Below are 16,821 nucleotides of genomic sequence, written 5' to 3'. Positions count from 1 at the left end.
GCTGTTGGCTCTGAGTGATGCTGATTTAAACAGATCTTCAGTGAATATGTGGTCAGTGTAGGACCTCTAGTGGCAGAAATGGGGAAAGACCCTCTGCTGAAAATATCTATTTACTGTACCTGATCTATCAACTTGCCTCACTTTCATATTGTACAAACCTTTTTATGATCTCTACATTTCAGAATCAGCTTTATTGGCCAGGTGTGTCGGACACACGAGGAATTTTACTAGGGTACGTTGGCTCTCAGTGTGCATGTACATATCCCCATGCAAGGGGCAAGTAAACAGTAAACCAACATAAGGCTAGTATAACATAATAAGCAGTATTAACAGCAACAAACAGTGCAAACAATGCAAAATAAGCAGTATAAACAGGCTTAAGAACAGTTATTATTCGTGTGAACAGCTGTGGCATCTTTCAATTTCCAAAGATTGTTCATGTTTCTATATGTGGAGTCAAGCGCATGTAGCCGAAAATCAACAGTCAGCTCACATAGAGTAAAATGCCCACAAAAGGTATAAGAGGCAAAAATAATTTATGTAGCATGTACGATTTGTTTGTTTATATTCCATGTAAAAAGGTGAGAAAATGTTAAATGTGAATAAAGCTGGACCTGAAGAGCAGTTATATTTCTACACAAATGTTGACTAAAATCTGTAGTCCAGAAGGAGGAACCCACTCTGTCTTCATAAGATCCATAAATATCCGCGGAACATTTGTATGATTAATAGAAAATATCACTGTTCTAATTATTTACTCATGTACTGACCTGCGATATCAAATTCTTGCCACAAGAGGCCCTCCTCATGACAGAAAAGGAACAAACTACCAGCTACAACAGGTGGCGAGGTAAAACAGAGCTGCGCTTTCTACCTGAACTGCTTAAATCAGGTCGGCGTGAAGCGAATTCTAACGTTAGTCAAAGCCAGATCTCCCAGTCTTGCTTTTGTGTCCTGGATGGCAGCTCAACCTGTTGCCTCAAACCTTTCACAACTGTGTCACTGTCACAGTGCAAATTTACTTTGTCATTCATTTGAATCACACAAGATTAATGGATGAGGTAATGCAGTTAGTTTGCAACATTATGAAATGCTTCCAGCGCACAGACCCGAACATGCTGCGGTCCTTTAGGAGATTAATGTCTTTCAATTTCCGAATAAGTCATATCAGCTGATAAACTGGTGACCTATCATTTTTATTGCCTGGACGAAAGGAAGTCTCGCCGTTGCAAATGAAATATTGCTGAGAGAGAGTTCTTGTTTTCAGTGAACTGCTCCTTTCCTGAAATTACACGACTCCACATATGGTCATCCTGTCTCCGCCCAGCAGAGTCTCACTGTCTTCTCTCCGCCCAGTGCGTGTGTTTGGACTGGATGATAACAGTGGAAAATGGGCTGGGTCTGTCTGCACATGAAAGCTCTCTCGACGCGTGCACGGCGTACTTTCTCTCGTGAGAAATGACAAGTTGTTGTACCGACATTCTGCGCTCAATTTGGACTCAGTGTGGTATTTCTGATTCCTGTGTTGTTGCTGCTCTGACATCGGCCCTGTTGCTCAACTTTGGGAAGAAGGTGTATTTGTTGTGAGAACAGGGAAGGAATGCGCGGATGTGGTGGCTTTTCCTCTGGTGTTTTTCTTCTCGGAACAGTGTCGTGACTCCAATCAATCGGTGTTCATCAGCGTTACCTGGTGTTTGTCTAAGCGTGCAATCGACTGCAAACATGCAGCATGACGTGGAGCTGCACCTCTGCATGTACCATACTGTGTACCTGTGTTGAAACGGAGCGAGGTTGCACGTCGTACCTGTGCAGAGGCTCCATGGGAAACCGCCGTGCGTAACGCAGGTTCTCCATGGAGGACTGGTGGAGAAGCCGCTCATCACAAGCCACACTTTAAGACAGCGAGTGACACTTGAAACAAGATGAGTTTAGACCAGGATGCCATATCGTTACCAGTGCCTTGCTTTGCAGCTTATCCCGGCAGAGAGAGACGCAGCGGTGAAGGCACCAGCAGCGGCTTTGGGGGTAGCGGCGAATCCGGGATCCCCGCAGCCGGGACTTTCTGGCAGGACTCGATGGTCGGCAGCGGGGGGCACAGCCCGAATACCGAAAGGTGCACGATGGACGGCGGAGGCTTGCTGTCCACCGGGAAGTCGTCCAAAAGCAGACCGGTGACAGTGGCCTATGTGGTGAACATAGAGGCGGGCCAGCAGAGTAACACAGAGAACATGGCTCTGCAATGTCTGAAAGACGCCTGCGACACGGTGGGCAGCAAGCTGGACACCGTGAACTTTAGTAAACTGGACTTTGGGGAGACCACGGTGCTGGACCGCTTCTACAACGCAGGTGAGTCGAGTGGTGGAAGCCTCTAAAACCCTACCCACTAAAAAAAAACTTCCAAAATTGTCTCCAGGTAGTGAAATTCAGTACAAATGGCTGACAGGATGAGCATTTTATCAGTGATAACACATTCTTTATGTGTCTTGGTCCTAAATAGTGCCTTAATGCGCCCCATAATGATTGCAGGACAGGTTGTCTCTAAACACGACACACAACTCTGCATGTCAGGGCTGGTGCCTGCAGATCACAGCTATTTCCACAATGCACTGAACAAAGTTATTGAGCCAATGAGCAACATTTGTGATTGTTTAATTCCCCCCCCCCACACACACACACACACACAGTTTCCTGCCTTCCATTGTGAGCCTCCAGTATTGTGCCAGAGTGTCATGGGTTGATCCACGAGGCTGGACTTTCCACTGGAATCTGTGGAGAAATAAACTTGAACCCTCAGACTGAAAGCACATATCATAACATAACACTCATTTTCAATCTGTATGTGCAGTGGACTACTAATCCTACTGGAAATGTCCAGGTGCATAATAAGTAATGAAAAAAAAAAACTCTTTGAAAAGAAGATTTCACAGCAGCTGTGATGTACAGTCTGTTTAGGAGCCAGAAGCAGCAGCGTGTTTGAATTAGCACAGATGCATGTGACTGCTGCTAAAAACCAAAACGCTCCTTTAAGAACAACACCTCAACAAATGCCTGGACACATAATCAAACTTCATGGGGGTCACTGTATCAAACTGTAGGTAGCAACCCATACTTTGCATACAGTAAATAAATAAACATGAATTTCCTTTTTTTCCTGTTACGTGTAGCTTTTGTTTCAGCAGCATTTTAATGATTGTAATTCAGCAGTTATTTATGCATTACACTAAAAATAAAGCCACTGAAATCTTGTTGAAGCAATGGATAGTTGGGCACTACTCATCAGTTACCATTTATAAACAGTTTATAATCTGCAATCAGTGGCTCATTAATAAATGTTAACATGTAATTTACTACTACAGATCAGTTGTAAGACAATACAAAGAACTTTGGAGTTGCCGGGTTGCGATCAGACTTTAGTTAAATCATTAATAAGAGGTCAAGAGTTGTTGACTTTCTATTTAACCATCATGTAGTAACAGCCAAACTCTCTACAGTGGACAACTTATTAGAAAATGTAAAGTAAAAGTCACGTTTCCATTCAATGAGTCCACTTTTAACCAAGATGCTTAGACCTTCTTTAACCTATAAATTACCAGTGATGCCGACTGGGATGTAACACGCATGATAACAGCAGTGCACAATGAGAAGTACATTTTTAAAAATGATGTTTTTGCTGAGGATGTCGTGTTGATTATTTGTGCTCCTTATTTGAAATGTCAGCAAAAGATATGGTGAAAGTAAAATGAAACCAAATTTAAATATCATTCAGGTAGAGCTGAAATAATCTCATATTAGGTTTCTAATTTTAAATGTTCATATTTTACAGAAACCGCACCATATAAGGCCTTCCTAGTAAGGGCATACCGACAGTTCAGCCTGTCATAACATTGCATTATTAGTGGTACAAACACATCAGGCTCTCTTCTGTTTTGTTCAGTTGTTTTCCTCTATACTGCTGTGGAATTTTCTCATAATTCACATGGGAGGGCAGCAGCACTTTCCCAGAAACACACTGTATCTGCTCAAACACACACTGCTTCATCCTCTTCCTGTACAAGTGTGTGGCTTTAAACATTAGCTCAGAGTCAAACTGAAAGCTTGTGCATCCCTGTTCATTTGGAAACATGATATGCCAGATTAAAATACAACAAGAAATGGCTGCTAACTATTTTTACTTGTCCTCTTGACATGATATCATGGACAAAGAGGACATTTGACTGAGGGAAGGGAGTGGCTGATTGTCATGCCTTCAGGCTGTGATACTACAGAAATTTCTGGGGAAAATGTAAAGACAAACCTTTGCCAACAGTAAGGACAAAGGGTTTTTTCTTCATTAAAGCACAGCTGTTGATCACAGGCTCTGTTCCTGCAGTCAGATTTGAAATGTCCGTTCTGAGAGTCATATTGATCGGCTGTAGTTTCAACTTGTTGCTCAGTCTGTCTCACTCGCAGCACGCTGTGTTCTAGTTGGTTAGTTGGATGAGGATGTGATTTTGTAGCAGCAGTCACACTGTGGCTATTTGGTCCTAAACATTTGTCAGGGTCTTTGTTGCCAGCTGTTGGTGGAATCCAGGAACACTGTGTTGGTTTGGTGACCAAAGATTTCACCATGTTACTTTCACATTTGCGAACCTTTATCTGTGGTATTCCAAAATGACACGTTGCACAGGAGCCTTTAAAGACGTCTGAATTCACAATGATTAGTAAAAAAATGGGCACTCTTTCTCCTCCTGCTGATAATTCATTTTGGCTGCAGCAGTTGCTTCCAGTGGAGCAGACAAAAAAAGCAGCAGCTAAGATTGATGCACTAAGAAACAACTATGGTAGCTGCTGGTTCACCCCGTCATTTGACCTGATGCAGTCTGACTCATTATTATGACATTTTTAGGCTAAAGTGAACAATCCCAAAGTGGCTGAGCAAAGGTCATAGTGAGCGATAGTTACCGTTTGAACAAGGCCAGAGTGCTCCTATTGAATAAAACCTTATAATTGTGAATTGAAAAGGGGAGAAACTCCTGTTGATCAGAGTCCACATCTCAGATTATGTCAAAAAAAAAAAACATTTCACTGATCTGGTTTTGCTCTCATAAATGACAGTTTTCCAACCAGGCTGATCAACAGTCTTTGTAGGATAGGTTAATGTGATGTAATCTAATGATACTAGTTCCAGAATCCAAACAATTAAAAGTATCCTAATAACTAAGTCACAGCTAGCTGAGACCACTGGACCTAAATAACAGCTCTACACTGTGTACTGATGGCATCCAGAACACGCGCTCAGAGGTGTTTTAGCAGGCCTGTCTCCAGGTTTTAGAGAATGTTTTTCCTTGACCCATCTTGTACTTGCGACAGAGTCAGGGGGGATTTGGTTCTCAGAATCAAGGAAGCTCAGAGGCTCGGATTGATTGGCTCTGTCACTTGCAGTGCACACTGACATTCTAAGTTGACATTGGTCAGTATGTTTCAAATGACATGTAGCTTCAGTTGACATGATAATTGCAAAGCTAAGTGCTCTGAGCCACCTTCTGTATCAGCTGCAAACAGCAGCATAAGGACTGAGATATCAGTCGGGGATAGGCTAGGTAAAGATAACCCCTCTTCTGAGCACAAACCAGCTCACAAAATGTTAGAATGCCAGAGTGAATTAAGGAATGATAACAAAATGTCAAATCTTACTGCTGCACAGTGACGTGCTGGTGCCACTCTAAACGCTTTCAGATAATGCTTTCCTGTAATATTAAATAATTCATGATGAGATGTTACTAATGTTCAGAGTTTCTTCGTGAGACATAATGACCTGAAATATCCAGTTTCATACCACATTTTTGACATTGATATTTATAAAGGATCGGTTGTTTGGACTTGTGCTGTTAAACCTGTATCAGCAGGGCTGGGTGTTAGGTCATAGCTGTGGCATGCAGAGCTTTTTCTGTCTAGTTGATCATTATGTGCAATTTGCAGGGAGCACAATGGGTTTTCGAACAATCCTTGGTTCGAAAGCAGCTTTGCCTGAGTCTGAGTGTTTGCTCACCTTTTGTTTTGTGTTGAGAGCTCAATTTCACCACTCAATGCTTTCCCAGCAACACAGATACAACTCATATACTGTATTCAGGCTGTCCACTTGTGATTTTACTTTCATCGAATACTGAGAAGGCTGAGAGGTGAATCAGTAACATGTTAGAAAGGATTTTGAGAGCATGTTACCTGCTAAACGCAATGTTTTCTCTATTATTTCTAAGTGTCAACAATTAAAATTCTATCAGTGAAGCCAGTTTGAACAGGTTTGAACCCTAGAACTGAAATTAATATTTGTGGCAAAAGCAAAGAAGACATGTTTTTTCCCTGTTGAACATGGCTAAGGATGAAACTTTTTTAAATATAATGATTTTAAATTGATAATTTTGTGCAACCAACAGATGACAACCAAAAAGATATTCACTTTACACTTTACAAATCAGAGATCAGTGGAATTAGAGTTGCCAGGATTTTGTCAGTTTCTTGGGTAAGAATTTCTTTTTCAGAAAAGACGGTGACAGGAAATGACATAGCCTCTCAAGCCACTTTCACACAAAGCCAGAGTGAGGACATCGTTTCCTGTCACTGTCTTTGTTTATATGAGAAGAATAGACATGGCCAAGAAACTGATTAAAATTATATTTTTCCTGGAATGGACCGGATTATTTTTGATTCCGCATTGTTAGAAGAGTTTATGACAAGTCAGGAAATACCTTCAGAATTGGGGTGTTATGAAATGACGGTACGAGGTTAAAACAGTCAGCAAGTTTCTGTGACTCGAGTGTGTGTAATACATGAGAGTCACAGCTGGGGCTAGAACTAGAGTAGAATTCAGTAGTGTCAGTGCTTGTTCAAATTCAAGGTCAGTGTAAAAAATCTGCAAAGAAGTCATTCTGCAAGTAGGTACAGATCAAGGCAATTCAAATGAAATGATTTTTCTGCAGAAATTTAGAAAAGTTTAAAGTTAATGTGATTGTGCCTTCTGACTGAAAAATGCATGGTGCTCAGTTAACTTTCCTGAATTACGTCTGGCAGACGTATATAATTGGCTAGTGAAATTTTCAGAAGATTCTCTCTACCAGTTTCTGTATATTAAATTTGATGCAGGGTAATACTTTCTAATGTGTCTATAAAGATATGGCTTCAGTTTAACACATAGCATCTAAAGGCACAGTTGTCCGTGCCCTATAGGCAGTGGTCTGCTACATCCAGTGTCAACACAGCCGGGCATCAGCAGCTTCTCGTGGAAAACGTCTCAGGATTCACCAGCGTAAAATTGTACACTCAGGTTCCTGGCGGGGAAGCTGAACTACTCTGAAATCCCATCAGCTGTCCCTCTGCTGAGTTGTTTATCCTCTCTCCTGTTTACTTTGCTTGGCTGCCTAACAGAGGTTAGAGAGCACAAGGTCAGAAGGGATTAGCCCAGAGACCGCTCACTGGCATCTGGAGAAAAATGACATCACCTCAGTAGGAGAGGTTCAATAGGCTGCAGACAAAACCACAAGTGCATGTTGGTGAAGCTGACACATGCAGATATTTCTCAACAGGAAGTGTGGTGTAGACTCAAAATTTGAAGGGGACATCCACTTCTTCATTTATTATTGTTGTGGAATTCATTTTATAGTGGAAATTCATCAGTGGTAAAACACATAGGCTTTCTGTAATCTCACTTCAGGTTTTTGCTTTGAGATCTTAGCATGTTGTGCAAGCATAACAGCAGTTCCCACTGTCCCTATATGTAGTATTTCTTCAAACAGATGAGGGTATTCTTAAATGCAGAATATGTCATATAGTAAGGGAAGTATAAACCCTAGGCTGCATCTCTTAGGTGTGCCATAGAAAAACGACAGGAGGTGGAGAAACGTGTATAAAAGCTCCCATTTAAGGCTTATCGGGGGTTCATCTGAGGTGAAAGGCAGCAGGAGTCTTTAGAAACCAGTGGAGGTTGAGAAAGAACTGAGTCATATCAGTGTTAGTGTGATGGTAAGTGCTGAATGGCCTTACATACCCCAAAGATGCATTTTGTTCCAATCATAGAAACTTTCATAGGAGATGCAGGGATACCAATATCTCTGTGAGGTGCACAGCTCCATGTCTGCTGGAACAGCTGGTACTGCATTTTGTGTTCTCCTCCTACAGACATGTAAAACACAATGCTAAGTACAAAAAGCATTCACAGTCTTCACACTTCATGCACTTGACAGTGTCTAATAAGACTGTAACCAGGTTCCAGTTAACAGAGATGTGTTACTCATCTGCCTTAACAGTGGCTCTTCTCACATGCAGCCTGCTGGTTTTGACTTTGGCTTGTTTCAGTGTTTTGATGCTGCACATGCACCGTAAAGATCACAGAGTGAAGTGGTTGCAAAGCTGTGTTTGCATGAGTGGCTGTGGGAAAGAGAGAAAAGTTTATGTCTGGAAGTGGTTTCATTTTACAGCATAAGTTAACTCTGGTTATTTTAGGAAGGTTACTGTAAATCATGGTAATGTATTCATCAAACTAGTACTCTAATGTGGTTATTCACTATAATTTGCAAACAGGTACAGCTGTTCCTCAATCCTATCACATGTAGTAACTTAGATAAGCTTGAAACATTGTTTACTTGGCATAAAATCAAATCTCTCTTGTTTCACTGAATTCAGTTTAACTGAAATAGCAAACAGGAAGTAAATCAAGTCGGCGAGCTGGGGCAACCGGCACAACAGCAAGGGTTTCTCTCAGCGTGTTTGTCAGACTCGGATGAATTCACATTCTGTTCTCAGCTATTTTCTCCCTTGGGGCTGTGGCATTGCCGATTGTAAAATCTGTGTGTATGTGTGTGTGTGAACAGGCGACACAGTGGAGCAGACATACAAAGGACCAGTTTGCCAGGAGAGTGGTGCAACTGGCAGGTTGGTCTCAGTTCCTGCAATATGACGTTTTTAGGGTTGTTCCTTTTGAGCACACTGAGAATAAAGGGAGCATTAATCTCTCTGCTGGGCAGGGCATCTGAAGTACTGAATAACCATTGTCTTGTAATTCCTATGTAGTCCTCTGGGAGAGATGTATTTGTAGACAGAAATGCTCAGTTGAAAGACTGGTTTGGTGCTTTTCTTCCATTCCCTGGGTTGTGTTTTTGGACGAATGCCTCTGTTGGCTGTGTGGCCTTTTGCCTCCCATATAGCTGAACCTGATTTGAAATAATTATAGATGTTTGACCAATTCTCTAGATGATTTCCACTCTGCCTTTCAGTTGTCACATGTGCGTCAAGATGTTTGTTTTGTCCCAGGCCCCCATGAGAACATTTCTAGTGGTTTGTTTTACTTGTTCCTTTATTTACTGAAAGTGTGCTGAAGAAGCAGTTGGCACTGACAAGATTTGAACTGAGTTCCCAAGTTGAGAGATGGCTTTAACTATTACACATCTTCTTACTTTTTTTTTTTTTTTTTACAACTTAAAAAGTTGAGAAAGGTGTGACCGAAATCAAAAACACAGTTAATATTGTGCAACTTGAACTGCCAAAGTCCACCATGCTGCAAAGCGATCATGGGAACTGCAGTTTTTCCAGTGCTAAAAACACTAAATAATTAAATAATTTACCTTGTTAAACCACAAAGGTTTCAACTTTCAGTATTAAGTGTTGTAGTGATTGGTGGCTTGTCTTGGAATGGGAAAAAAAATCCAGAGGAACATATTTAGTCTTCTTACAATGACCAATGAAAAATGCTAAATGAGAGAGTGCATAGAGTCACTGAAGCTGGTGAAACAGAAGCTAACTGGATGTGACGACATGACTTCTGTTCTTTATAAAATCAGACTTATGACTGGACAATAACCCTCAGTGCAATACCTGTAAATATATACCTTGTACATATCGATCCGTCGAATCCAGACTGTGTGTATATAGTACTTTTTATTCCTAATGCACATTCCTTTGCTTGATTGCACATTACTTCTTTACTTCTGTTCTCAGCCTTATATTGGTTGGCCATGTACATACACATTGAGAGCCGATATATCAGAGTCAAATTCCTTGTGTGTCCAACGCACCTGGCCAATAAAGCTGATTCTGATTCTGATTAAAGGTAATGTAGGGATTTGTGCACCACTAGGGGTGCTATGGAGCAACATATCCTTGGTGGGTCCCTATTTTTGTGTGGATGCTGTAAATTCTTTCTCATGCTCTACTGGCACACTCTCGAACACACAAGTGACATGATAATGAGAGGATATGGTCCCCATCCATGTCACAGACAGTAATATACAATTTATACACTAATGTACAGATGTTCACACATTTGTCTGTACGTAAACAGTCGTACATTTTATAGGCTCCATGCACACCCTTGTGGACATACTCTAAATTCTGTAGCTCTTTAATCCCACATGTCCCTTCAACCTGACAGCAGTGTAGCATCATCTTTAGCACAAGTACAAGAGATAATCATCAGGCAGCTGCCACAACACACAGGAACACAACAAGCATGCTCTGCTACTCGTGGAAATTTGGCAGAGAATTTGGACATTGTGTTGACTTGGTGAGTGTGTGAAATGGTTTCCAGTGGAGCTTGGAGACACTATTTCCACTGTCTCTTTGTGTCCTGGGAGTAGGCTGAGCTCCAGGGAAGTCCTGCCCCTGCACTCTGCTCCACTAACACCTGCTGCATACCATCCTTCTCCATCAGAGATAAGGGGAAACAACCTCAACTGCAACAACACCGATCATTTCACTTGCATTATTTATTCACTGAGACTCCATCGATAAAGCATCTTATATAGCGTTTTTACGTGACCGATTGTAACAAGTGCTTTATATACTCACCGTATCCATCGTGTTCCAACACACTCAGAATCAAGCATAATAAATCTACAGGGCTACACAGCTGCTCCTTCGGTGACCAGTGTAAACAGTGCTGTCTCTGATGTGGCGGTGCTCTGAGCGTTGCTATGTAGTGACATTTTCATAAATAAATGAATATGAGTTAGGCCAAAGTAAGGGCACATACCTACACACACAAACACTGTGCTACTCTCTTGCCCTGCTGGATGATGCTCCATAGTGGTGTTTTGGAAAATATTACATGGAAAACAATCAAGTAATTGTGAGCAAAGTAAAACAAGAAATGACTGCCACTCATATGATACTTGGATATGTGACATTTTTGAATGATGTCATTGTTTTTAACAACATATATGCAGCATGTTACCAAGGTGATCCCATTATGGGCATTTGGCTTGATTATGTAAGGATATCATTAATGATTCCTCTAATACGTCTGGATTTTGTGTTTGGCTCCTTTGTTGCACACATTTGCTTACACATCATCTTCTGGATATAAAATCATTCAAATCATTTGGAAACATTAAAAAGAAGTTGGGGGATTTATGCAGCATAGCCATCGGAACCAAGGCTTAGTGCATTTTTAAAGACAGCTTTTGCACCTGCATGGCTGTTTTGAAGTACTGCCCTCTGGAAGGTGGGTTTTCTTTTTAAATCATTGTCAATTTAATATCGTTGCATTTTGGGCTGTTGGTCAGGCAGGCCATTAAAGAGTGTCATCTTGGGCTGTGGGCCTAGCCTGAAGGTGACTGGACATGCTCAAAAGCCCTGGGACAAAAGCAAGTGAACCTTGAGTTCAGTTGTTTTGTATTATGCTTTTGCAAACATTATAAATAGCTTTTGGCATGCATAATGTTACCTATGCAAACTGTCTCAGTGTTGCTTATAGCTGAAGGCTGTTGGGAGCAACTGCTTACATTCCTCAACAGCCCACATATTAAAATAGATTTCTTTGTGTCTAAATCTGTGCTTTCCATTTGGCTCAGAGCACAGGCGTGAAAGACACTGAGTTGTTGAAATTACCCATACCCACTTGAACAGTCTCCAGCGCCATTTAGATTCTGCTGTGAATATAATTTTGAACAGGCCCCCCACCCTCTCCAAAAAGCATGTGGAACTGGTGGAGGGACTCAGGAGAGTACTCTTTAAAGGCACCAGAATAATCCCCTGTGACTTCATGCAGCTCTCCACACTTCAAGCTACTCATCACCCATGGTGCCCTCCTCCTCAGAGGCACCGCTGGGCCCAAGGAACCTGCAGCAACAGGCTGATGGAAACCAAACAGTGTTAGAATATTGAATAATTTTTCCTCCTCTGCTTTGTGCAGTGGGCGAGGGAATCAATTTAGTGTTGGTCAACAGTAGCAGGTCCAGGTAGGAGGTGTAGCAGGATTGTCAGGGCCTCTCTCTGCATGTTCTCTCTGCTCATTCTTTTTTCTCAGTTTCTCTTATCTCTCCCTGGTGCAGATAGACTTGGGTTTACTATTGATGTGACGTAATCACAAAGACATGAACATGTGATCAGGTTACAGTGCCTGTTAAAAAGGTGACTGGGTGATTCAAGTTACTCTGCTTACTTTACATAGCCTTCTGTCAACACTATGCTGGCTTGTCTGCTGTTACACTGGCATGCATTCAGATCTGCCTTTGCATTGGTAAGCAATCACGGCATCTGAATGCTCTCCAGGAACATTCAGATGCCCTGCGGTTGAATCATAGTCTGTCTGTTTGATGTTTCCCATTTGTGTGTCCTTAATGTGGCGAGAAGCCTTTCATGAAGCGACTGTCGGAACACAAAACACATTCTGGATTTACCACTTCATCACTGGAGAAGTGTGACATTTTATTAGCATATATTCACATCTTGTCTAGAGCGCTTTATTTGAACTGTGTAGCGTTTCCTCGCTTTGTCACTGAAATATTTATGAGGATTATGTTCAGAGTAAATGTAGCTGAAATTAGTGGAAACCTGAGTTGTTATAAACAAAAACCACACGTCCTGCCAGTGTCTTTTGGAACTTTATTGAAGGCCAGCTGCCCTTAATTTTGGACAAACAAAGCATTCTATAGACCAGAAAGACTGAAAGAATACAGAGCAAAGAAAATGCATGAGAAGTCCAAACCATGTGTACTCCTATAATATACACAAAACATCAAATAAAGGGCTTATGGTGTTACCTTGTATCCTTCAAAATAAAGGTCTCCACTAAATCCTGTAGGATTTTATAGGGATTTATAATGCTCTCTTCATAGTTTATTGTGGTTTAGTATGAATCAACCCAGCAACAACATGCAATGTTTGTTATATGTATGAGGAGATACAATGGATTTAATTCATTATGCTGGCCTCCTTCAACTGTCTAAATATTTCTTGCACTACATCTGCTCCTGGGCTTTAAAGTCAAAAATGTTTCACTGTAGTTAAAAGCTGAAAATCCTGTTGAGATAATGAAGAATAAGCACGTTTCAAGAGTCAGAGGTCTGACGTTGTTTATTGTTGTTCACATTCTATTAACCAAATGTCTGAGCTCTTCTCTGGACTCACTCAGCAGAACAAAACTCACTCGTGTCATGCCCCTTTTTCAAATGTGCACAGTGTTCCTGTGTGTTCCTTATTCATCAGCTATAATAGCCCTGCCCTATGATAAACGGCAGACATTTTCCTCAGCTGAGACATATTCCTGTAGAGCAGAGAAATGCAAAATTACCACCCAAGTCACTTGAAAAGCGCAACTCCAGCTTTTTTTGTTTGAAAATACAGCTGTGTATTACGCTGTTGGCTTTTAATGGCTCGTTTGCATTAAAATCTCATTCAGATGTAATATTGATGGGGTCGTCTCCTGCTGGCAGAGAAATGAGACAAGCTAATCTTTTATTCATCAGACGACCTGTGCTGTCTGGATGTTGGAAGTCATTTGCACCTTGTGTGCATAAAATAAGAGCACCGAAGAAGTGAAACAACATTTTATTCTGTGTTTGTTCAAGATTATGATGGTTGGCATGCAAAGTATTTATCTTGTTAGTCCAACAAAATAGACCTGCTGTCATTGTCTTTCCAGTGTAGGACTTTAGAGTGTGGTGATATCACTGATAGATGTGTGTCACAGATATGGATGTAACAGGTAGTTGTTAAGCAGCAGTCAGCCCAAGTGAGGATTAAGGTGTACTTCCCTGCTCCGCTTTACACGTCAGAGAGTGAAACCTACCTTTCACTCCGTCAGAGAGCAGGCTTCCTGATGTGAAGATGCTGGCTGCTCATCCAGAGAACAAAACCCTCTGGAAATTTGGCATCACTGCACTGAGTCACAGAGCCTAAAATCTCTTACATCCACCCTCTGCCTAGTTGGCATAATGGAAATGTTAAGCTGTTTTAGCAAGGCATATGTGGAAGAAGGGGTCGATGAAGCCACCAACAAGTACCTGCTTCCTGGTTGAATTTGCATCGGCTGATGATGAACATGAGGAGCTGCGTGGCCTCTCATCACTGACAAAAGCCCTCCACTGCTACAACCAGCCTGCCTCTGATAGGCTTTCTTCTGCAGAGCTGTGTTGGCATGCAGCCACAGAGCCGCTGAAATAAACTGGCGGCTTGGTGATAATTGTGCATTTAGATTGTGAGTGTTTACACAGTCGCTCAGAGTGATTTATTCCAAGGGACAGATGGTGTTAGAAGCTTTAATGTCTTCAGCTTTGGTGAGGGGGTCCTTCAACTCCCAGTTCTTTTTTTGCATTTGAATAATGTTACACAGTGAGTGTCATTTGGCTCAGAGCACAGGTGTCAGATTTGGCGTATAAGGACGTCAAATGGTGTTAGTGGTGGACTCAATTATAAAACCAGACGAACTGATTGAACGAAAAGGTTTTTACTTGTGATAACTAGGCAACCAATACACAGTCCAGGTATAACAATCAGGTCGAATAGACAGTCCAAAGTCAGTGCCGGTAAACAGGTGTAGCCAGGGGATTCAAAACTCAAGAGGTCCAGGGGAAGCTCAGAAGGTCGGTACACTGCAGGCAATCAGACACTGGAAGGACATAGGCAATAAACGGTGGTCAAAACAAACAATCCAAGGTCAGAAACAGAGTCAGGCAAGGTATGAATGCTGGAGAGTCAGAGCTAGAGTCTAGAACAATCTGGCAGGGATAGGAGGGTGAAGGCTGCTTATATTACAGTGCGAACAGGTGCAAACTATCGGGAGCAGGTGAAACTAACGTAAGTGATTAGTGAACATAAAGTGACCGAAACAGAGGTGAAAAACAAAAACAGGAAGTAACGTAAAAATAAAAGCAGAAACAGAGTCAGGCAAGGTATGGATGCTGGAGAGTCAGAGCTAGAGTCTAGAACAATCTGGCAGGGATAGGAGGGTGAAGGCTGCTTATATTACGGTGCGAACAGGTGCAAACTATCGGGAGCAGGTGAAAGTAATGTAAGTGGCAGACTCACGACAACCGCCAGGCTGGTCCGGATGAGCCCTATGGAAGTCCCGAATAAGGGACGGATCCAAGATATGGCAGGAGGGTACCCAGGACCGTTCCGCGGGACCGTCCCCCTCCCAGTCCACCAGGTATTGGATCCCCCGACCACGCTTCCGTGACCGCAGGAGACGCCGGACCGTGTAGGCCGGACCCCCAGCAACGAAGCGAGCAGGAGGCGAAGGCACCGGAGGAGGAGCCAAGGAACTGGACCGAACAGGCTTGACCCGGGATATGTGAAACGTTGGGTGTACTCGAAGAGAGGGGGGCAGACGGAGGCAGACCGCTGCAGGGTTAATCACCTTGGAGATGGGGAATGGCCCTATGAACCTAGGGGCTAACTTGTGACATTCGGTTTTAAGGGGTAAGTCACGGACTGACAACCAGACCTTCTGGCCGGGCTGGTAGACAGGTGCTCGGGACCGGTGTAAGTTGGCCCATTTCTCGTATGCCTGGACTGAATGGAGCAAGACTAGGTGGGCTCTTCTCCAGGCTCGGTGACAGCGACCAAGGCAGATGCAGACGGCACCTGGACCTCTGGGTCCAAACTGGGAAATAAGGGGGGGGAGTATCCATACACACACTCAAAAGGGGACATACCAGTAGCGGCTGAAGGCAGAGAGTTGTGGGAATATTCCACCCAGGCCACGTTATCAGCCCATAGGTTTGGGTCCCGGTGGCACAAGAGACGCAGGCCAGTTTCCAGTTGTTGATTGAGCCTTTCAGTCTGCCCGTTGGTCTGCGGATGGGAACCTGAGGAGAGACTAACATAGATGCCCAGGAACAGACAAAACTCCGTCTAGAAACGGGCCACAAACTGGGGTCCCCTGTCTGACACCACATCCCTGGGGAGACCATGCAACCGGAACACATGTAGGATGAGGAGTTGGGCTGTGTCCTTAGCTGAGGGTAATTTAGGTAGTGGTACGAAGTGTACCATCTTAGAAAACCTGTCCACAATAGTGAGGATGGTAGTATTACCTCGTGATGTGGGAAGGCCGGTTACAAAATCCACAGAGAGGTGGGTCCAGGGTCTCATGGGAATGAGGAGAGGGCGTAACAGCCCTACCGGTTTACATGGGCATGCGGCCACGAACTCCCGGACATCGTTCTTTATGGTGGGCCACCAAAACCTCCTTTGCACGAGGTAACAGGTTCGTGCTACCCCAGGATGACAGGCGATCTTGGAGGCGTGACACCACTGCAACACCTTGGTGCACAAGACCACTGGAACGAACAGGCGGTTGGTCGGACAGGTCGAAGGACCTGGTTCTGACCCCTGGGCCTTGATGACGTCTTGCTTAATGCTAAAAAGAGCAGCGCCTACACGGGCAGACTGGGGCAGTATGTATACTGTTTCTGTGTCCTTGTCCTCCCGGTTATGCAGGCGGGAAAGGGCATCTGCCTTCCCATTATGGTGACCTGGGTGGAAAGAGAGAGAGAAATCAAACCGGTTAAAAAACAGAGCCCACCTAGCCTGCCTGGGGTTTAGCCGCTTGGCAGAGTGCAGATATTC

General features: G+C 43.1%; 1 protein-coding gene across 1 annotated transcript in view; it reads left to right on the top strand.

Annotated features, from left to right (window-relative positions):
* Positions 1-1,331: 1,331 nt before the first annotated feature.
* The window catches only part of map3k5 (mitogen-activated protein kinase kinase kinase 5), a 64,744-nt gene continuing 49,254 nt past the window's right edge, over positions 1,332-16,821 (top strand). The window contains exon 1 of the mRNA XM_020603880.1: positions 1,332-2,346. Coding sequence (XP_020459536.1) covers positions 1,923-2,346 — 424 coding nt within the window. The 5' untranslated portion in view covers positions 1,332-1,922. The remainder of the gene's footprint in view (positions 2,347-16,821) is intronic.

This window comes from Monopterus albus, unplaced genomic scaffold, assembly GCF_001952655.1.
Source record: "Monopterus albus unplaced genomic scaffold, M_albus_1.0 scaffold63.1, whole genome shotgun sequence".
Taxonomy (NCBI): domain Eukaryota; kingdom Metazoa; phylum Chordata; class Actinopteri; order Synbranchiformes; family Synbranchidae; genus Monopterus; species Monopterus albus.
The sequence above is the reverse complement of the archived record's forward strand: the minus strand, read 5'-3'. Positions and strand labels throughout refer to the sequence as shown.